This window comes from Equus asinus, chromosome 3 (assembly GCF_041296235.1).
Source record: "Equus asinus isolate D_3611 breed Donkey chromosome 3, EquAss-T2T_v2, whole genome shotgun sequence".
NCBI classification, from domain to species: Eukaryota; Metazoa; Chordata; class Mammalia; order Perissodactyla; family Equidae; genus Equus; species Equus asinus.
Window position 1 is genome coordinate 129173403 of NC_091792.1, and position 22747 is coordinate 129196149.

The following is a 22747-nucleotide window of genomic DNA, read 5'->3' on the forward strand; positions in this document are numbered from 1 at the left end:
GTCCGGCTGGGCATTTCTGTTGTGGCCAGTGTTACATGACTGAGTAAATGAGTGCATTCATCTCACATGCCCTCTGGTGAATCCAAATTTATGTCTTCTTGTCTATAGTACGAGTGAAAAATATTGCAGCATCTTGGTAATCCAATTTTTGGATTAAAAGCAATATCCTTTGGTATAGAAAGACTGTGCATTTCCAAGTATTTTTAGTTGTATGATTTAGAATATTGGTGTGACTTCCATGTGAGAAAATGTCTCAAATTCCCAAAACGTAGAAAAGCAGCCAACTTATCACGTGCTTGCTTTTGGCATTGGAAAAGGAGTAATTTTTTGGAAAAGAAAAACATGACTTAAATACTGCATATAACACTCGATTGGGTTATTAGGGAATATGTGCCTTTTGTATCTATTATCTGTTTCCCTGGACCAATATTGTATCCAGGCACGTCTATTGATTCCTTAATTAATGTGTTGGCTGTGAATCTTCATTACTGCCTTGGGTGGGAGAAGGCAAGGAGGAGGCAATCCCATTAGTCTTTTTCTTTCTTTTTATAACTGCAGCCGCAGCCTGGTTTTGACTTCTGTCACGAGTGGTGGGTTCTGCCTGCTTTCCTTACGCTGTTCTCTTTTGGTTTTCTTAGACCATTGGGCAGTCAGGCCCTCCTCCAGCCTTGCTCTGTACAAAGGCAGTTTCATGAGGTTTTTTTCCCTAAAGTTCAGATCTTTGCTACTGCCTTTTAGTTGTTACTTGCTTTGTGAAAGGAATTATTAGGTGTCCTGAGGCCTTTCCCAAGAAGTTAGAGGCATAACTATTGTAAGGAAAACAGCTCTAAGTCTGTATTTGTAAATTTTTCTATAATTTTGGAAAGGTTATCAGTGGCTGTGTTGTCCAAAATGAAACGCGAATAAAAAGCTTAATGGGGAAAAGACTTTCCACAAAGCATCAGCCATTGTCATAGAAGAAGGGGCTGTCATTCTTGACTCAGTGAGTGAAGGCATGGGATGGGCTGTGTGCTGGTGTCGTCAGGAACCCCACCTTTCTGACAGCTGATGTGTTTATGAGTTTTTCTGTCATTCTAGCAAGCCCTGGCTTTTGAGCAATGGAGATAATTTATTTAACAAATATTTATTGAACACCTGCTGTGTGCTGGGCATTGGTACAATGATTAAAAGGTAAATGCAACAGGTACCTTCTTGCTTTCGTGGAGCTCACACCGTGCAGGCATAGGGCCCATTTCAGGTCGTCTGACCTGACGCATACCTGGAAAGCAGTGTGAGTGACAGTGAAGTGAGTGAAGAAGACGTTGCTGCTGGCTGCTGCCCCAGAGGTCAGCTGAGCCCAGGGCTGTAGGTGCAAACAGGTGGGCCGAGGTCACCTCCACTCCAAGGCGAGAGGTCTTAATCACACCAGTGGATCACTGTGCACTGGAGTCATCCTCTTGAACCTGCTTACCTTGATCATGGATACCTCTCAAAGGAGTCTGGGGCTGCCAGGAGGACCAGAAGCTGGGTTCTGAGAGTTTGAATAGTGGCATTGTTTATTAGGATGTGGTAATCCAGTCTGTTTGGAAAACTATCAGTCATGCTGTCTCCTGGTCTCACCTTAACAGCTTTCATCTTGAACAACTCCTCAGGGAAATGAATTTCATTCTGTACCACTGACTGAGCAAAGCTTGACATCTGTCCATAGTCTGCCATGTGTGGAGAGGTGACTCCTAGGTTTAGAGACCTGGAACACAGCTGGAAAACCCCTGTTTACTCTCTCTTTACTTTCCCTGTGTTTTGAAGAGGGTGCTGATGACACATAATTTCTTAGTAGTCTTGGTTTTCAGACTGCCACAAATCCCTAGGGTCACAGAAAACATAGTAAATAGTAGTGTAACTTGTTCTTTTCTAAGTACCTATTTTAAACACAGAACGTAACATGACTGAGAAATTCTTACACCTTTGGTTTTCCCTGGCCCTAACATGCTCCCTGGTATAGGATGTTCTCCATAAATAATGGGGTTGTTGAATGGGGAGGTGAATAAATGTAGATGAAAATATTTCATTTTCTATTTTTAAGGTTTAACAATGGCCATAACATGTACTTGGTATTTATAATCTATATATTTGCTGTTCAGTAGTTATGGAACATCTGTTTGTCAGGCATCTTGTGAACTACATGAGAGAATGAGACAGACAAAGTTCAAAGAGGCAGGAGATAAGCTGAAAAAATAATTCAGAAGCAAGATGATATAGATTATGGTAAATTCCCTGAAGACAGTCAACAGCACAATGCAACAGAGGGTAGCTCAGTGGGTAAAGGGGCCACCAAGAGGCAGCCCGTCCTAGGAGGTGACATTTGAGCTGAGCTTAGAGGCTGAGAAGAAGCCAGGCATGTGGGGTACAAGAAGGAAGCTCTGAGGAAGAGGAGTGCTCAGCATGTTCAGGAATGCGAGAAGAGGCCAGGGTGGCTCAAGCCAGGAGGTGGGGGGACAAGGTCATATGGGGCTTTTTGGCTATAGTTGAAGGTTTGGGTTTTCTTCTTTCCTTTTTTCTTTTTTTGTGAGGAAGATTGGCCCTGAGCTAACATCCGTGCCAATCTTCCTCTATTTTCTATGTGGGACGCTGCCACAGCATGGCTTGATGAGCGGTATGTGGGTCCGTGCCTGGGATCTGAACCCATGAACCCTGGGCCACTGCAGCAGAGTGTGTGAACTACACCATGAGGCCAGCTGCTGGGTTTTCTTTTTAATGCCATGAGAAGCCTTTGAACAATGGTAACCAGGGGGGGTGCCATGATCTGATTCATTTCATTAAAAAGGTTTCAGTGAATGCTGTTACGGGGAATGAATATCAGGATCAGAAGTGGAAGCTGGGGGACCAGTTAGCAATTATTGATCTAGGAAGGATCAAGCTGGTGGCAGAGGGGATGCAGAGAAGCGGGTAGGTTGGAGAAATGTGGAGACTGAACTGGCAGGATTGACTATAGAAGATGCAGGAAGAGGAGTGATCCAGGACCACAACTAGATTTTTACATTCATTGTTTATTTCTGTCCAAAATACATACCAATAGAAATAATGACTGTCTAAGGACCAAGTTATTAAGCAGTGGAGCAGCTTACTTTCAATTCATGTTGTATCAAGGCCTTGACTTAATTTTCTTTTGTTCTCCAGTGTGGATGGACAGACATATCCAGTGGAGTGCTATGCATTTGGACATTTTCCAAGACGTTTTCACTCTTCAGTGCCCTTCTCAACTGGTTCTCAGACCTTTGAGCATTTTCTTTGTTCTCTCATAAAAATCAAGGATCAAAATAAGAAAGAAGACAAGTTTAAGCTTTAATCCATGTGGAATTACTCTACCTTTGCTCCCAGTTTTATAAAAAACCATTGATAATTACATTGAAATTATTTATTTCACATGCAGTATCCTCCATAGTTCCAACAATTGATATTCTGTAACAAGTGAAACTTGTTCCATGTGTATTTCAAATCAGAAAGAGTAAAATTCCTTAGCAACTTTGCAGGAAATTCACGGAGCATTTTGTGAGCGGGAAAGGCCATTTCCTTGTATCTGTTGAGGCAGAGAAATGAAATGTTTGGTTTCTGATGGGATTTTTCGTTCCCTCCTCCTAAGCTTCAGATTTGTGAAATTGAAAGCTTACAGTGTCTTTGTCAGTTAACTTTGGTTTTGAAACCAACTTTGGTTTGGGTTGGGAAAAAATATTGATGCAGAAAATACTCCTCCTGCAGTCCGAGTTTTAGGCAGATGAGAAGGGGCACAAGTGACTAGGGCTGCCATCTCGTCTGATCTGGAAGGCCAGAGTGGTTACCCTAGAACATGTCAGCTTGTCTGGGGATGAATAAATTATGACAGTTGAAATAATTATGATAGAGGAAAAGCAGCTGCAGAGACCACAGTTGACAATTGGGGCTGATTTGGCCTGATTCTGTCATGTCAAAGCATGCATCTCTTTGCCAGGTTACACGAAAATGCTGTTTTCAAGGAGTCTAGTGTGTTTCGTTTTTTATTTTTCTACTCCCTCCAAAGAAAAAAAAATTCTAGGAAGAGCGATAGCCTGCTCTTGAAATAAAATGGCTGGAACAGAGATCATATTGATTCTGGTTCTCCTGTTGGATGTCCATGTAAGATTTCAGTTGAGCAAAAGATTTTTTTGGTTCTAAAGAAACTGCAAATTGGAAGAGTTCTTACTCCTGCCTCTGGGTGGAATAATTTCTGGCTGACCCTGGAGTTTGTCAACTGTAACAAGGATTATTCCACCCTCTCAGCCAGTCTCACAGGTGTAATGCACGCTTGGTTTAATGCTCTGCTGTTACCATCTTGAAAAATCGTAACAATTTTCTCACACTGGGCCATGCATTTTCGTTTGGCACCGGGCCCACAAATTATTTAGCTAGTCCCAGCTAATAATCCAATCTCAGTGTTTGTCCACATTGTATGTTGCACCCCTGAATCAGGCTGTCATTGAGAGCAGGGTCAGCAAACTTTATCGATAGAAGGCCAGATACTAAATGTTTTAGGTTTTGTGGGCCATATGGTCTCTGTTGCAGCTACTCAGCTCTGTCATTGTAACACAAAAGCAGCCTTAGACAATAGTAAATGAATGGGTGTGGCTGTAGTCCAGTGACACTTTATTTATAAAAACAGGCAGGAGGCGGATGGTCTGTGATCCTGGGGCCATAGTTTGCAATCCCTGATTTAAAGGACCTGAGTGGAACCCACAGTGTTAACTGAAATAGAGACCTTGTCCTTTGGAAGTCAGAAGGCTCATCCCCTTTGGCCAGCTTTGGGGTGTTCTGAAAACCAGCCTCCAAAGAGAATTCCTGGAGAAGGTCTGGCTGTTTGGGGTACTTCCGTGGCAAACCATTACTCGAACATCCCAAGCCCACATTTGAGCTCCTTCAAGATGGTGTGTTTATTCTGTTTGTCAAATATGAACAAATGTGCACAATAAAAGAAAGGTAAACTCAGACCGTAAAAACAGTCTGCTACCGTGATGGGATTGTGGTTTCTGTTTTTTAAAGATTTCTTATATTTGATGGAAAAGAAGAAAGATGCTAGAACAAGGAGACTAGCTGCATGTAAAAAGTAACCTTACTGAATCGGAAAGATGCGTATTCTTTCACACTGTAGCAAGAAGTCAACTCCTGCTGAGACAGCGCCCCACCTCTGGGTGCTGGGAGATGCTCTGTGATGCCTGTGGCTGTAGCCCTGCTGCCTCTGCCTCAGTGCCTATGGAAATGCGTGATCTGGAGCCTTTTCCCTAAATGATAAGCAACCGTTTGTTTCTCTTAGAGTACAAATATAAAGAAAATAATCTGGGGAGTCAGTAAATCTTGATAGAAACCAATGTATAAAGGAAGTTTATATATTGATTTCTTGAGGAGCAGAGGAGCCGTTTTTCATTTAGACAAATGTTCTGAAGAAGGAATCGACTTGGAAGACGTTGTTCTTGTTTCTGCTGGAGATGATCGGAGTATAGAGTTGCTCTGCTTTCAAACAGAGTCACGAGAGATTAATAATCTTCTCAGAACTCGCCTGCTGCCCATTCAGATGAAATATATGTTTTATAGCATTGTTTCAGATAATATGAAAACGGACTGTGAACTAAAGTCATTTTTAAAGTACTGTCTGTGATAAACAATAGCAGGAGAAAAAGAATCCAGGCGATTCCCTGTTATCCATGGCATCATTCCCTTAGGTTCTTACCAATGTGATCAGGAATAAGGAGGGAAGTCCTTTGTTTACCCTATTTATTTATTCATTCATTCAGTAATACTTATTGATTACCTACTATGTGCCAGGCAGTGGTGAGTAAATAAGGCAGAAATGTTCCTGCAGACACAGATTTGACTTTTTTGTTGGGGAGAAGAAAGGACAAACAATAAACAAATAAGCAGGATAGTTTTCGATGGCTGCGGATGTTGGCGGTGACTGAGTGGTCCAGAGGGGTTTTTTGGAGGTAATGATGATAAGGAGGAGTCCTCTGTGGATTATCCTGGGGGATAAGCAATCCAGGCATCAGGAACCATGAGAGCAAAGGCTCCAGGGCAGAGACGGGTGTGCGGGTTTAAGAGCAGAAGGATTCAAGTGTGGCTCGACTCCAGTGGGGGTGGGCAAGGCAGGAAGTGAGGTGAGAAAGAGAGATGGGGAATTTGGAGGGGTCATAAGAGGGGAACAGCAGGATAAGCAGCTATCGTGTAAAGGATGAAATCTTCAGCCTTTGCCTGGGAAAGTTGCTTAGACCAAACACAGCGCTTAATTTTTAGTCACCAGGTCCAGCACTGGTGGAACTGAAATTCTATTACGGACAGAGAAAGGAGCAGAGAGCTGAGGCCACCTCTCTTCATGGAGAGGTGCGGTGCTGACGAGAGCCCATTAACTGGGAAGGAGGCAGGCTCAGGGGCCAGGTGCCCCAAAAACACAGACCGAAGAAGAGACCGGCCAGGCAGGTCTATATTCCGTGAGGATCCGGCACTTTCTAGCTGTGGCGATTTTGAGCAAGTTAACTTAAATTCCCTGTTCCTTGTTTATAAAATGAGAGTTGTGACGCTCCCCACAGGGTTGTTGTGTGGCTTGGCCATGATGTGTGCCAAGAACAGAGCCTGGCTGGGTAGCAGATGCAATCAAATGGGAGCCGCTATTGCTATTTTGTTATTAGCAATCATTCTTCTTAGTGTCGGGGTATTTGTGAAGTATTTTAGAGAGTATCAGGAATACTTGTATCTAGGTATAAATTTCCAAAATTCAAATGAAGGCTGGGTGTCTTGGTTTTTTGTGTTATCTGTGTTAGTACTCCTTCCATCTGCACAAATAAAGGGGGATTGGCTGTATAGTGATAGCCCTAAATCCTCTTGAAAATTTAGAAACAGAAGAATGTGCCTTACCAACAAGAGGCCCTCCCTGTGGCTGGGTGCATGGACTTGAAGAGAATTCACCCACAGGCTCACCATGGTTTTCATGAGGAGTCTTGTGTGTCCCTTGCCAGTGGTGTGTGCCCTCGCGGCACTTCTTGCATGGAAACCGTTTTCCCAGTACGGAGAGCTGTCATCCTCCCTCTGGATCAAAGTCTTTAAACGTTCGCATGTTCGTTATACCTTGTCAGATAGGACCCTTCTGGGTATCAAGTATTTTTTGTTCGTAGTTTACTGTCCCTTCTTTCAGAAAAGAAGCCAGCCCATGGTTTCACAGTTCAGGCATAATTTACATAATTTTATCCTTTTATTATGCCCTAAACTTTGTACCCTGAAACCATAACACGGGCATGAGTCCTCTCTCACTTGAGAACTAAATATAAGTTGTGCGCGTGTTCTCTTTTTGCTGGTGTATTCAGAGAAGCAAGTTTTTTTTTTTTAAACTGTAATACAGCACAGATGAAAGCCGATACTCGTTAATTCTTGCTCTTTTCAAAGATGGAGTTTTAAAAAAATGCTCATTTCCTGGTCGCTTTCAAATATCCTTTTTTCCCTCATTAGTAAGCTGACTAGTAACTATTGTGTCTTCTCTCCAGTGGCATGAGAAAGTCTTTTGTTTAGAAAAATGTGCCTTGAATTTCAATAACCTTAAACCACTTTAGATCGGTCAGCTTCACACTTTCTCCTGTTGGAACTCTCACTCCTTTATCTCATGAGTGAACAGGTTGCAGGTTGGTTGGTGCTGGGGAGTGGGAGCAGGGAGGTAGGAAGGGAACCAGCTTAGCAAAGTATGGGACACTTATCTGAGAGAGCTGTTTCTGTCGCCGTTTGGTCCTGGGAAGGACAGACCCTTTCCCTGAGCTGAATTTTCTGAAACTCAGCAGACACCAGATGGTAAATTTGCATAAAATCAGAATTCAGTGCGGTTCAGAGGTCTTTCTTTCTTTCTTTCTTTCTTTTTTAAATATTGGCACCTGAGCTAACAGCTGTTGCTAATCTTCTTTTTTTTTTTTTCCCCTTCTTCTCCCCAAAGCCCCCCAGTACGTAGTTGTATATTCTAGTTGTAGGTCCTTCTGATTGTGCTATGTGGGACACCGCCTCTGCATGGCTTGATGAGCGGTGCCATGCCCGCACCCAGGATCTGAACTGGTGAAAGAAACCCTGGGCCGCTGACGGGGAGCGCGTGAACTTAACCACTTGGCCACAGGCCCGGCCCTGGTTCAGAAGACTTTCACCCGCAGGGTGTGGATTCTGAAGGGGTCTGTGAAGGAGTTTCAGGGACTATTGAACATTCTCCCCTACCCTCCTAAGATTGTGTATAAAATTGTGGGTCTGTGCACATATTTTTCTGGAGTGTTTTTATCAGATTCCATGATCCAAAACAGGTTAGGAACCTTCCTCTTGGTAGACCTCCCCCTTACCCTCCGTGGTCACCACACTGCCCAGCACACGCCTCAAGTGCACACCGTGATGTCAGACTGCGAGCGTCTGACGTGGATTAACGCGTGTAATCCTCACAGCGCTCTTAGGAGGTGGCTACCACTCGTATCCCCAATTTACAGTTGAGGAAGCTGAAGACCAGGAGGCGAAGGGCCTTGACCAAGGGCAACACCTAAAAGGTGTCAGGGACAAAACAAAAAAACTTGAAGCTGGGGGAAAAATAAACTGTCAGGTTCAGGAGTGTGTGAGAATTTTCGTGCCATAAAGTTTTATGGTTTTTACTTCATTGTTATGTGGATAATGCTGGGCTGGGCTGGTGCTCAAAAGGCTCAAAAGACCACGAAGAAAGATAAGCATTAAAAAGTAGCACCACGCAGAGAGTTCTGCAAAGATCGAGCGAGTCGCACGCTGGCAAGTCTTGGCTCTACGTGCTCGGTTTGTGAAAAGTGGAAGCTCGTGCGTGGCATGAGAAGTAGGTGGCTGTGCCGGCGAGTCGGAGATGTGTTCTCTTCCCAAAAGCTGGAATAAACACTGTCATTCTGGTGTGCTATTTATTTTGAGGAATTTCCTATTCATTTGGGTGCCCGGTAACACATGCCAAGTAGTTCTGTTATTTCAGGCTTATTTTAATGAAAACATTGCCAATTACTCCCACGTTCCCTTTCCCAAGCAGCAGCCGCCGAGAGCATGCTCATTGAGCAAGCTTGGGTGTGCAGCTGGTGCAGAATTAATCCTGTGGTTTAATTCTTCCACTGGCATCTTGTGCAGCGAGAAGGGAGTCAGCTTGTGCCTGACTCTCAATTTAGCCTCTCCGCTCTCAGACTGCTGTGTCTCGTGCGGAAGCCCAGCTTTGGGCTGATGTTTTTTTCCCCGGCAAATTTATAAGGTGTCACGTTGGTGGAGGAGCAGCCCCTGTGAGTCTGCTGCAGTTTTTGAATGACATTTCAAAGATCACTCTGAAGTCCCTCTTTATGTCTGGTTTTCACTTTGACATCTAAATCAAGCAGCATCTATTAACCGCCAAAGAATGAACCTTGTTAAAAGCTTGCCGTGTCATTCCTCCGAGTTCTGCCTTCAGGGAAGACACAGCAGCTACATATTGACGTTATTTCCTTAAGTGAATCACTAGTAATGGGTCTGATTTAAAATATCCAAGGCTCCAATGAGAATTATACACAAAAGAAACAGATTGTATCCTCAGGTCTCTAGATCTAAGGTTATTGGGCAAAGTTTTTGCCACACAGTAGGCATATGCTTTTTATTAAGAATAAAAAATGTAAAGCATTTGGTATAAATCAAAAGTTAGTCAAGGAAATGCTACCTGCTTATTCTTGTTTGTAGTAAGAGTGACAGCACTTAACAAATCCTTTTCTGATAAAAATCTGAGCACCTGGCGATTCCTAGAGCATCTAATCTGGGATAAGAGACCCGAGACTCAGAGAGGTTACGTGACTTGCCTAATGTTTACTCAGACTCGGACTAGAACCCAGGTCTTTGGAGCCTTTGCTGATGGTCTGAATTGCCTCCAAATACTGACTTTGAGGGTAGGGCCAAGGCAGTGCAGAGGGGCGTTAGTGGGAGGTGACTTGTCCTCCTCTTGGGGTTATTGGTGCCCAGCACATCTCAGGAGAGTGCCACAAACACTTCTTCAGGTGAGCTCCCTTCCATGGGAGACATTTCTCTTCTTTTGTTTTGGAGGAAGATTAGCCTTGAGCTAATGTCTGCTGCCAATCCTCCTCTTTTTTTTTTTTTTTTTTGGTCTTGTGCTGAGGAAGATTGGTCCTGAGCTAACATCCTTGCCCGTCTTCCTCCACTTTATATTTGGGATGCCTGCCACAGCATGGCTTGCCAAGCAGTGCTAGGTCCACAACCGGCATCCAAACTTGTCAACCCTGGGCCGCCAAAGCCCAGCGAACCCTTGGCTGCCAATGTGCGAACTTAACTGCTGTGCCCCTGGGCCTGCCCCAAGACATTTCATCTCAAATGCTGCCCAGCAGGACCCCACTGAGATGTGAAACTGTCAGATGATTCAGTGATTATAACTACAGTGATGTGGTTTATTGCACCTTGTTGCATGCCAGGTGCACTTTACATACACCATCCCATTTAAGGTAATTCTCATGATCACCCTGAGCCAGGTGTCCTCATCCTGTTTTCACTGGCGAGGAAGCAGGTTCCAAGGGCTCATGTCTAACATGGTGTGCCCGGCACATAGAGGGACCTGGGAAAAAGAGAAGGTAAGTAATGGACCCAAAGGAACATGGCTTCCAGCAGGATTTGAACACACTTGTCTACTTACTCAGCCTAAAGGGCCTCTCTTGGGAATTTTCAGCTGCCTTCTGCCCCTACAAAAGTTCACAGGCCAAGGAAAGGGAGGGAGGTCCCCTTCTTCATCTAAAACCCCAGGTTCTTTGCCGATCCCTTGCCCCTATCATGAACACCTGTGCATAGCAACGTCTGGGTCATTTGGGAGACAACCCATAAGATGGTTCTGCAGAACCGTAAGAAGTGTGGGGTACCCGTCATAGGTGCATTCTAAGAAGACTCGAATTAGAGAGTCCTGCAGACCTGTGATCAAACCCTGACTTCATCATGTCCTGGCTGTGTGACCTTCGTCAAGTTCCTTAACCTTTCTGAACTTGTTTCCTTTTGTATCAGTGAGAATAGTAATATTCCCACGTCAGGTTGCTGTTAGGGCAACACAGAGCCAGAGCTCAGTAAAGGGAAGTTGTTGGGAGTATGGCTGTAGTGGTGATATAGATTACACGGCTGTTCCTGGGGCCCTGGGCATGCTTCTCACAATGCTTTGCTTCAAAGATTGAGGTAGATAGTTACATATTTTATTACAAAAGTCGCATGTGCTTATTGTATAATATTCAAGCAAATATGTTAAATAAAATCCTCCATAACCCCCCCTCCAGAAAACACTTGACAATTTGGATGTTATGTTGTTCCCGATTTTTCGCTACGCGTATATTAAAATACGCACGTAGGCTTTGCTGCTTTTTGTATGAGAGCATGTGTCTTGCGATGTGGATGGTTTGCTTGTTTGCTTTCCCCACCTGATGATGCGTACCAGTCATTGTTCCAGATCAGGATGCTCAGCTTTGCCTTTCCACCTAATGACCGTGCTGCACTGTCTGGCGTGCTTGCTGTTTCACACCATGATTTTAGCTCTCATCTCTGCAGGGTCCTGTCGGCCATCCATGACCCTGGCCTAGGGCGCCTGGAAGAGCAGTTTTCTATGAAAGTTGCATTTCTTCCTTTCCTCCTCGTTATCCGGTGCTCCCACCTCTTCAGTCCACTTGCTTTATGTATAATACATGCATGAGACCGACTGGGGGGCTCTGTCCTCCGGCCCTTGCAAATTGGCTCTGACAAGACCAGGAAGGAATGGTGAGCACTCTGGGTCAGGAGGTTAAGTGACATCATTAGGGTCACGCTGGTGGCTCAAGGCAGCTCTGGGGATGGAACTCAGCATTCAGCCAAAAACCCCAGCTTGCTCTCAGCTGCCCTCTACCTTCCACCCCTCTCTTCCCTGGCGCATCTCTGTTTCCTCCCCCGGGAGCTTTCAATTACTGCCCCCCACACACACACACGTCACACCTCTGCCCTTGACCTTCTGCTCCGTCTCCGCTCCCTTCTGCTCTTTGCCCTCTCGTGATGTATTTCATCGAAAGCACCGAGACTATAATGTTGTAGCTCTGTTAATAGACCGTCAAAGGTGTTAGTAAAGCAGGTAAGGCTGTTTCCATGTCATTGTTTTCGTTTATATTTTACTGGGAGCAGGTGGAGCTGGAAAATGAAGATAAGTGCCCTGCCAGTGTTTACTGCAAACAGTGTCCTGTATCTGACTGTGATATTTTAAGCTTGATTACCTACCCTGGTTGATATGTTGCCTCTAAATTCACTGGCATCTCTTGGCTTCATCATAACATGGCTCAAAATACACACTTCTGTGTGAGAGGGTTCAGCTAAAATAAGCACCGAGAGGCTATTGATAGCAGCAAAGGTGGGAAATAAGATGGGACGTCAGTGCTCAGAGCTGCCGCTAACGGGACTGTTTAATCTACTGGATGCCATGTGAATGCTAACGTCTTGTTTCTGCTCTGTTCCCTCATGCCTTCCCGGATTCAGAGAGAGGTAACCAAGCGATTTTCACTTCTCCCTCTTTGTGATGTCTCAAGTGTCTGGCAGAGCTCACTTGCTTTCTTCATGCCATATTGCTATCGTCACAGCCATCATTGTCTTTGAAAGGCAGAACTTTTTTGTTTTGTGTAACCTTTTATCATCATCGTTCTTATGTGTCCTACATTTCAAACAGAGGATGGAACTGCAACAGGGTCCCTCATCCTCTGTTGCGTGTGACCCTGTTTGGGACGAAGGTGATGGGCAGAGTGATGAAGTGTAACGGGAAATTGGTCACTCGCGCTGATGGCTGAGAGAAGTCTTATCAGTGTGCTAGGGAGCACACGTGATGGAAATATTCAGGTTATGTGCCATGATGTGTAAGGAGGCTTGTCATGCTTCTTGAAGAATTAATTGTAGGACTGGCTTACCTTACGTATTCTCGGGAGTTTCATTGGTAAGGTTTGGCCCTCGGCTAATAGCCAGAGGACTGACTCAATTTCAGTCTCGATTACTAGCCAAAATATATGCAATTCTTCTCCTCCCTTCCCACATCGAGAGGAACGGAACTATGGAAAGGACATCACTCCGGCATGAGAGGTATTGATACCTCGGGTGTGTGTTTCCGCGCTCTGAATGTCAGCATGCCCATTTGGCTGATTGGGGGCTTTGAGCTCCACTATTCCATAGCTCTGTCACTTAATAAAAGCTTCATTTTGGATGGAAGAAGAAAGTTTTGAAATTTTTCTCCTTTAAAGAATGGTCGTGGTTACTGCTTGGCAAAGTGAAGAGAAACACAGGCAGTCGCCTCTTTGTGTTAGAGTCGATCTCAGGTGAACTCCTGCCTGGTGAGGTCCCAGCTGTCTCCAGCTGAGCACCGTTTTCCTCCGTTAGGATGAGCTGCTGTCATTGCTCAGTGGGGAGGAGGGGAAGGGGCACAGCATGGGGGTAAGGCTTCTAGGATCGGTCTTCCAGAGGGCATGATCAGGAGACTTTGCTAACGTGACTGACTTTTTTACTTATCTTTGAGGAGGCCCTGGCCTCTGGAGGTGGTGGAAGGTTCTGGAGGATGAGGGCTACGCGTTTGGATGTGAGCTCCCCCATCTAAAGCAACGACAAGTCCTATCTGTGCCGACGATGAGGATGTTTTCAGATATTTGCTGGTTCCTACCCTTTGTGTTTATTCAGGTCTCCTCACCAGGAAACAGTTGCTCTGAATATTAACAGCTGGATTCTATTCTAGAGAGGGCTACAAATTCTGGTCCGCCCAAGCCACCTGGATTATTTGTAGGTGGTGGAATTTCAAATCTGCTTTCTACACAGTCTGTGCGTTTGGTGAAGGATTCCTTGTGGAGATGTGTGTTTGCCCAGACGATGACTTATTGGGATGCCATCTGCAGGGGGCATCGCAGTAATTTAGCATCTTCAAACTTAGCATCTTCTTAAGCTTGCAAAGGAGGAGAAAGAAAGTTGAGTTTACCGACCTAGAGCCTGAGCTTTGTGAAGTTGGTGACACTCACATATGGTACATGTGCTCCTGGGTAAAATTAAAACAGCAAAGTCATGTGTGTACCTTTCTGGATTGGCCATCTAAGAAGTCGACATTTCTCATCCCCTTTCTCCATCTTGCCTCCTCCCACCCCCAAAACAAGATTTTCAAAGTACAATCAGAAAATAAGAGCAGGTAGGCAAAGAAGAGCCGGCAGTCTTGAAAACAGAACTCCTTCTCCCTCCAGGCCCTGTGCAGGTGAAGCAAAGAGGAGAGACAGCCCCTTGGCATAAAGGGCTGGAGACGGAATGTCTGGATCAAATCTCTATGCTGCCCCCTTGTCCTTATTTGGAGAGGGGACCTTCCCTCTGCAGTAGTGACAACTCTGGTGGCTTGTAGCTTCTACAGAAAGATAAGCTGGGAGGAAAGTGTCTTTAGGTTCATTTTAGCAAGTCTTAATATAATTCATATGAGTGCAAATAGTTATTAAGACATCCCTCATGGATAAGGAGAGTATTTCAAAGTGGGCTTTTTCTTTGACTTCTTTTTCCTCATTTATAATAGTAACTACTGTTAATCGAATGCCTATCATGTGCCAGCCTTGACAAATGCCCAGCATCAAACATAACGTGTCCTTGACCTGAACAAACACAAATTATGTGAAAGACATTATCAAACTGTGGAGACTTGCTAAGGAATGCTAACCAAGGCGAGTTGTTGAGAAACTGAATGGAAGGGAGTCTAATAGAAAAGAGGGAGAGAGTTATTGCCGGATGAGTCCGGGCTATCATGTAGTTGACAAGGTCAACTCGTTCTGGGCTGCTCCAGAAACCAAAGCTTGATCCCACAAACAAAAGTTGCACAGAGGCAAGCTTCTGTTCATTATTTAGCAAAAAATATATTTTGGTTCACCTGGAGCATTCCAGTAGCGGAATGGGCTGATTCATTAAGTAAATGAGATTTCATACACTGAAATATTCTAGGAACCACCTCTCCGGGCTGTAGACGGGACTTTGAAATGTTAGCCTCAGTAACCACGGAGAGGTCTGTAGATGCCTCTTAAAATCCTTTTGAGGAGGGGTAAACACAGGAGCAAATTCCACTTACGTGAGAGAGTTGCAGGGGAGAGACTGAGGAAAAGGGTGAGCCGTTCTGTCTTGGCTGTTTTTTAATAGAACCTATTTGCATAAAGAAGTGTTCATTCATTCCATAAAGATGGATTAAGCCCTTACAGGGTGATTAAAATGCTGTTCAACTGAGAACAAGAAAAGCAATCTTTTGTCCTTTTTCTTTGCCATTAAGAAATTTGAGGCTGTCGTGTAAGATGTCTTAGCACTGACATTTTTCCCTGGCAGAGCGCAAATCTGGTCCTCTAGGGGAGTAATTACTGGGGAGAACAGCAAAAGGAGGGGAACAAAATGAGTTGGAAACACAGGGGCTCAGTAAACGCGTGGTGAAAGGGAGTTGATTTCTGGAACTCAATTCTGTTGCAGTTTGAGGAGGCAATACTAGAGGTTTCAGCCATAGACCTTCCATTTCCTGGTTTATAAAAGAAACCGTGATTCCCATGACTGCGAAAAATAAATGGGGTGAAACTCTGTGTGTGGGAGCAGGGGACCGGACTGGCACTTCTTTTAGCCAATGGCTCCTGATCCAGGATTGCACATGGAGTGAGCAGGAGCAGAGGACAAAAATGGTTCTTGCTACTGAGAATGCCTCAGACAGACAGGCATCTAGAATAATTTGTTGGAAAAGAGCTGTATTCTGACTGGACCATGGAGATGATTTGGGCCAGTCCTGTGGTTTCATGGAAGACTAACACTGAGGCCCTGGAGGTGCATGGCCACTGGGGGGCCTGGTGAATGGGGGGTAGAGGAGAAGCCCATCTGAGCTCACCTCAGCTCTCTGAGATGGGACACTCAGGGCTGTGAAAGCCAGGTAGCTGCAGCCCAAGCGCCACTGGTGGCTCTGAGGAGAGAACTGGGGTGTCAGGAGAGCCACTGAGGGCCCCGCAGGTGAAGGCTCCTAAGATGCCCCTGCAGCGGGCTGACCCGCACCCTCAGGCAGTGTCAGAGCTGCTGCGGGCCCCGCCTGGCTGTGTGACACCCGAAGGCACCCCATGCTCTTTCCTCCCAAATTCACATGAGTGGCGCTAGGCTGACCGGGACAGTTTGTTTGCACAGTCTGTCAGGAACGCTCTAGCTGTGGAGGTTTCTTTATCATAAAGCAATTTCTTTTCCCTCTCAGAATACAGGAAAACCTCTAGAAAATATTAAATTGCTCTTACCTGTGAGCATAAGGTCTTTTAGGATCATAACACTGGTTGGAAAAGAATGTCTATCTGAAAGTCTTGGTCACTGTTGAAGCTGGATGATGGGATATGGGAGTTCATTGACTATCCTCTCTACTTTTGTGTATGTTTGAAAAATTCTAGAATGAGAAGTTTAAGAAAAAAGAAAAAGGCATACTCTTTTCTTTTAACTCCTCAGTCTCCTGAAGCTGCACCCGAAACTCCGTTCTCTAGGGAAAGAGCCCAGGAGGCCAAAGTCATCACAGAACCTCCCTGTCACTAAGACTTAATGGCCGGTCTTCTGCTGCTCAGCCTCTGCGGCTCTGGAGACGTCTCCTGAAACACCCGTTCTTTGATGTCTTTGGAACCAGCCTGTCCTGGGATCCCCCCTTCCCCAACATTTTCTCCACCCTTTCATTGGGTCCTCAGCCACCACTAGGCCTTTAAGTGCCTTTCTTCCTCAGAGTCCAGGCCGTGTTTTGTCTTTTCCCATTCTCCACATTCTGCTGCCCTGACCTCAGCTGTCTCCAGCCCAGACACAGGCCTGAGTTCACAGACTGCGTGTCCACCTGCTGGGTGTGCCCAGCCACTTGGTGCCCCTCCAGTACCTGACCTTATCCAGCCTTATGTCCAACCTGACGCTCATCGGCTTCCTTCACCAAATCCCTCCCCTCTCTTTGCCCCAGTAGTGAGCGTACTTAGTTGTCCTAGCAGGGACCCCAGGGTTATTCTTGATTCTCTCCCTCATCTGCCACACACTTTCCAGTACCTCTTTTCCATCTGTCGCCTCCAGCCTGCTCTCCTTAACCTGCACCTTGTTCATCCTCTCCCACCTGCACCATAGCAGCAGCCCCCAGTGGTCTGCTCTCATGACCCACTTTGTTCCACCAGAAGGAACTTTTTAAAAAACATATTAGGTGGGGTCACATGCCATATGGCAAGGCTTGGCTGGCTCAGGGTAAGGGCTGACTCCTGGGAGGGCACAAAGTGCTCTGCAAGCTGACTCCGGACTGCTAACAAGCTCCCTGCAGCTGTGCCCTGGCCCCTCACCACAGAACCACGGGCATACGCACAGGACTGGTCCTTCCAAACACTCTGTGGGCTTTCTTACTTCCGTGCCTTTGCTCATGCTCATTCGAAGGTTCTTTGAACCATCCACTGCCCTTGTTACCCTGGTGAGACGCAGCTCAAATCTCACTGAACATCTGTATCATTTAGACATTGGGCTTCCTAGGCTAGAACCTTGTCTGTGTGTTCATCTCTGATGCCTGGTACATAATAGTGGCTCAGAAGGTATTTGTGGAAGTGGATTGAACATTTTTTTTTAATATAAGTTCTTAATATCATAGCGTAATTTAGTTAAACTATAAAACCAGCTGGCAGCTGTATTGGTTTCCTGTGGCTGGTGTAACAAATTATCACAAGCGTAGTGGCTTTATTCTCTTACAGTTCTGGAGGTCAGAATCTAGAATGGGTCTTACAAGGCTAAAAGCATGGTGTCAGCAGGGCTGTGTTCCTTCTCAGGACTCTAGGAGAAAATTGCTCCCTTGCCTTTCCAGCCTTTAGAGGCTGCCTGCCTTCCTGGGCTCATGGCCCCTACTCCTGTTCCTTCAGTCATGGGGAAAGTGCCTTCTTTCTCTCGTAATTGTGTTGGGCTCACCCACGTGATCCAGGATAATGGCCCCATCTCAAGATCCTTACGGTAATCACATCGACAAAGTCTCTTTGCCACGTAAAGCAACATAGTCACAGGTTCTGGGAGACAGGACGTGAACATCTTGGGAGGGTCATTATTCTGTCTACCACTGCAGCCTTTTGCAGAAGGCAGGTGCTGAAAATCAAGCTTTTAAAACAACCAGTTAAAAGATGTTTGGATTTCATTCTGAATAATAATGAGATTCGATCAGCCATGGATCACATTGCACACAAAGGAAGTTGCTCGACTTGTCTGTGCGCCAGGTCTGAAAGAGGCCTCACTGCCTCTTGCACACCCCCGCGTTTGGGGCTTTCAGCTATTTTAGGGTGACTCGGGATATGTTTCATGGGAATAAAATAGGAGAGTCGTGCAAATCTCTTGACCTCCACAGTGAAGAGAAGAAACTTGTTTTTTCCCGGGAAGGAGAGGGAACCCCCAGAGGGTGAGTCACCAGACTCATTCACTGTCAGGGACTGACAGAGTCCTGCCTCTCTGATCTATTAGCCTGGTACGTGGGAGAGAAAAGGAAAAGATGAGGCCATAAAAAAAATCATCAGAATCTCCCAAACAAAGCCTGCAGCTGCTGAGCTTCTCCTTTGCGAAGATGTGGGTTCCAGATGGTTGCCTGAAGCATTAATCACTCTCTCCTGAGCCAGAAGAAAATGAAGATTAATAACAGTAACTTTTAAAAAATGACTCCTAAGGGGTTACGTATGAAAGATCAGAGGAGGGCACAGAGCTGAATCGGATCGGAATGATCCATTGCTTATTGATCAGGGCCTGTTTCATCCCTACTGATGGTGACCTTGGAATTGCTACACCTGTAGGCCAGCCAGTTGTCATGACGAGTGTGATGAAGCTTACATCATAGCTTACATCTGGAAGCTTAGATCACAGAATATCAGAGCCAGAAAGGGACCTTGAAAATCATATTTTTCAACCCCTTCACTTAGAGGTGAGGTTAGACTCTGTGCCCAAGTTTGTCAAGCTCAGTAGAATCAGGAACGGGGCTAGAGTTTGGGCTGCCCCCATTCCGATTCCTCGCCCTTACTATCTCTGAGAGAGGACCGACACAGCTGAGACCTGTGCAGTAATTACAGAAGAGAGGATAACAAGCTCTTATCCTTTGTGATACAGAATTTAAATACTCTTAAGCATTTAGACACAAGCAAGGTCCTGGGGGCCGGAGGGCCAGGCAGGATTTTGAGCCAGACCATACAGAGTCGATGGGGTAGTGCACTCCAAACGGGGCAGGGAGGCCAGAGGTCACCAAGCGAGGGGAGATACCACGAGTGGACATGGAGACCCACCTTTCTGGAGCAGAGGGGAGAGCTCCTTAGTTGGTGTAAGGAGGCTGGAAGAGTTGGTGGGACAAATTTTGGAGCTCCTAAGATCCAGACAAAAGTTTTTGGACTTTCTATGGGTGACGATAGAGCTTTGAAGAGATTCGGCCTCAGAAAAATGGTGACTGAACGTGGAATTTTGAAAGAAAAGAGTGTGTGGGTGAGACTGTGCATGTTATTTTAGGATCCATCTAGGGAAGAAGAGTAGCCAGAGCGAGAGGGGCAAGTACAGGGCTTCCCTGGAGCCTGGTCTCCAAAAGTGATGCCTTCTCTTTGTTTCTTTTTTAAGTAATATGTTGCCTTGATGGTGGTTGACATTAGGATGGAAAGGCCTCAGTACACTGCATGGAAGAAGACAGTGCTCACTTCTCAAAGTCTGGCCCAGCTCCTGACCCAGACCCACCTCTCAAACCACTGTCATGGGACCTGTTCACGCCTCTGAACAGGGGCCAACTTTCCCCACAGGAAATCGGGACGTGTGTGCCGCAGGCCCTGTGCTTAAGGGAGGAAGGAACACTCTACCTATTATGGCCAGGCCTGGGCTGAGTATTGGGGATGAATAAGGCACAAATCATCTTCACTGAGTTTTAAGGAGTTGTGGGGAAGGCAGACTCGTAAACAGACACAGGACTCAGTGGTAAGTGTGGTGTACTTACCAGAATACAAGGAGCCACAGCAGCACCAGGAAGGGTGCTTACCCAGCTTCAGCTGAGTCCCACGCTCATGGCAAGGGCGTGGAGAGAACATGAGCAGAGGCAGGGAGGTGGGGACCTGCTTAGGATGCCTGAGGGTTGGTAGGGCTGGCGAGGAAGGGGGGAGTAGGTTCAGGACATTTTCAGGAGGTAAAATGGGCTGACCGTGGGGGTTGGGTATGCAGGGTGAGGGGGTGTCAGGGAGGCCTCCTGGTTCTAGCGTGGAGGACACCAGAGACAGAACATGAGGAAGAAGGAAAAGGTTGGGGAGAGCAGATGTTGAGGTCAGATGCAGGCAGGCTGAGGTGAAAGTGCCTATGGGACAGCCGGGTAAAGATGCCCATCACTGGGAGCCCTGCTGCAGGCTGCCTGGGGCGTGGCAAGGCGAGGGGGGCCAGGCTTTTCCGGCTGGGCCTTCATGATGGCCAGTTGCCTCCAATGTGTAGATCCCTCTGCCTTCCCAAGGAAGCCAAGGATATCTTGGAGAAAGTATCTACCACAGTCTGTGAAAAGACTGCCAGTTCTTACATTAGGAGAAATAAATAAAAATAAACTCATCTGTGGTTATGTCTACAGAGAGTATCCTGGCTTAGCTACATATGCAGAGAAATCATTGTGATCCATTACCTGATGGGTAAATCTGGGTACTTATTTTTCATACGCATTTTGATCTTTCAACCACTGTCCTCCAATAACAACAGTGAGAAATTTAGTTGTATGGCATGGTTCTTTTGAAGCCAGGTAATGTCACAGTCAATAGCCTTTTCATCAGTGAAACAGATGGTAAACCCAGCACCAGCTGCATGCTCATCGTGGTGGCTGAGCTGACAATATATGGTGTGATGGTGCTGCCGTCTCCCTGAGCTCGGAGTATGAGAGCCGTTCAACAGAATCAAATGCCTTTGACGGGAGTTCAGCCTGTGGTGTCTCTTTGTGTTCCGGCCTGCCCTGTGATTGCCCGTCATCTTTGGCAAGCAGCTGTGGGTCTGATCCATCCTCTGTGCTCATGTTTACACATTAGAGCTTCTGCAACACCACTGTGTTTGTCACAGTATCACTCATACAAATTCCTGTTCTTTCAAGCCTTTCTGTTTTATAATCGTAATATTTATAATCATAATATTTGTTGTTACTCTAGATAGCAAGTTCCTATAAAATTCGTTTTTCATGAAGGGTTGTTAGAGATTCCAAGAGTTCAACACACCAGGTTTGGGGAACGCTAGTCATTTTACTCAGAAATGAATTCCTAGTATCCATAAAGTTGTTCCTCTGGTTTAGGTAGCTGTTGAAATGTAAATTCTTTTGTGTGTGAGGAAGATTGGCCCTGAGCTAACATCTGTTGCCAATCTTCCTTTTTGCTTGAGGAAGATTGTCGCTGAGCTAACATCTGTGCCAATCTTCCTCTATTTTATGTGGGATGCTGCCACGGCATGGCTTGATGAGCGGCGCTAGGTCCGTGTCTGGGATCCAAACCTATGAACCCCAGGCTGCCAAAGTGGAGCGCTCAAACTTAATCACTATGCCACCAGGCCGGCCCCTAAGTTTTTTTTAACCATTGCCTACTCTCAGTTAACATTCATCACTAGAATGTGTGTTGGTAAAGGTTCCTTACTGATATACTGATGAATTTTGTTTGCACAGAGATTTTGCTTATGTAGCAAGAGACAAAGATACAAGAATTTTGAAATGTCATGTATTTCGATGTGACACACCAGCAAAAGCCATCGCCACAAGTCTCCACGAAATCTGCTCCAAGGTAAGGGGGAGTCAGAGCACAGTGGTCCATCCCTCTCTTTTCTCACTGCTTGAGCAGGGAGGGGGTTTGAAAGGTCAGGAGAGGGGCCACGTGGACCTGCAAATTGAGCTTGGGGAGAAGCGGGTTGACTCTTTGTTCCATCCACCTCATTACAGTGCTCTCGCTGCCTGTCAGGCATTGCTCTAAATGGCACTCTGTCTACCAAATGACTGCAGCCTTAGTCCCTCCCACAGCCCGGGGGGTATAATAGGTAGACACAACAGTGGCAGGTGCAGGGCAGAGCTGTGTAAACCAAGCCCAGCCAGGAAACAGGGGAAAGGAGTTAGGGCGGATTTCCCAGGGACAGGGCCACCTGATCTGAGAGTGAACACAGAAGCGAGGGTGCTAACAAACCAGCTGGGTGTCTGTGGAAATGCAGGCAGCTGGGGGTTGCCATGAACGCATGCTGACTTCATGAGGACACACGGCAGCTCGTGGAAACCCTGACCAGCCGTGAGGCAGGGCTGTGGTCACTGTCTCACACTGGTGAGGGTCCCGCTTCCTTAACCAGAGTCCGGGCATCGCCAGCCCAGCCTCCCACCTTCCCTCCAGCATATTCCTAACACAAATGTCCCCGCCCTCTGCCCAGCGCTTCCACTCACATCCATTGGTGGGGTCTTGTACCTTTCAGGAAAGCCTTCTATTATTGAGTGGTTCTGGCTGTTATAGAGTTCTTTCCTGTGTTAACCTGAACTTTTCCTCTCTGGAACCTCTGTGTATTTACTTGAGATCCGTGACCTGTAGCAACAGAGAAAGATTCCTTCAGTTTGTCTCTTTGCTGGGCAGCTCTTTGTTAGTTGAAGCTGTGCCCTGTGCCTGGCACAATTAGAGATGCTGGACAAGTATCCATCGTTGAGTCTTCCTGCTCCTGACTTCCTCTCTTCTCCAGAATCCCCACCCCCATCTCTTCAGCCACTTTTGGGTCACGTGGTTACCAAGCTCCTAACCAGCCTCTT

General features: G+C 46.1%; 1 protein-coding gene across 18 annotated transcripts in view; it reads left to right on the forward strand.

Annotated features, from left to right (window-relative positions):
* The window catches only part of APBB2 (amyloid beta precursor protein binding family B member 2), a 361605-nt gene that overhangs the window by 322466 nt on the left and 16392 nt on the right, over nucleotides 1-22747 (forward strand). For 16 of the 18 annotated variants that reach the window (XM_070505982.1, XM_070505981.1, XM_044767731.2 and 13 more), the window contains one exon: nucleotides 21638-21752. In XM_070505982.1, coding sequence (XP_070362083.1) covers nucleotides 21638-21752 — 115 coding nt within the window. Of the gene's footprint in view, nucleotides 1-12344; nucleotides 12502-12847; nucleotides 13087-21637; nucleotides 21753-22747 lie in introns of those variants that run through there. The other 2 variants (XM_070505992.1, XM_070505994.1) reach the window with 2 other exon arrangements.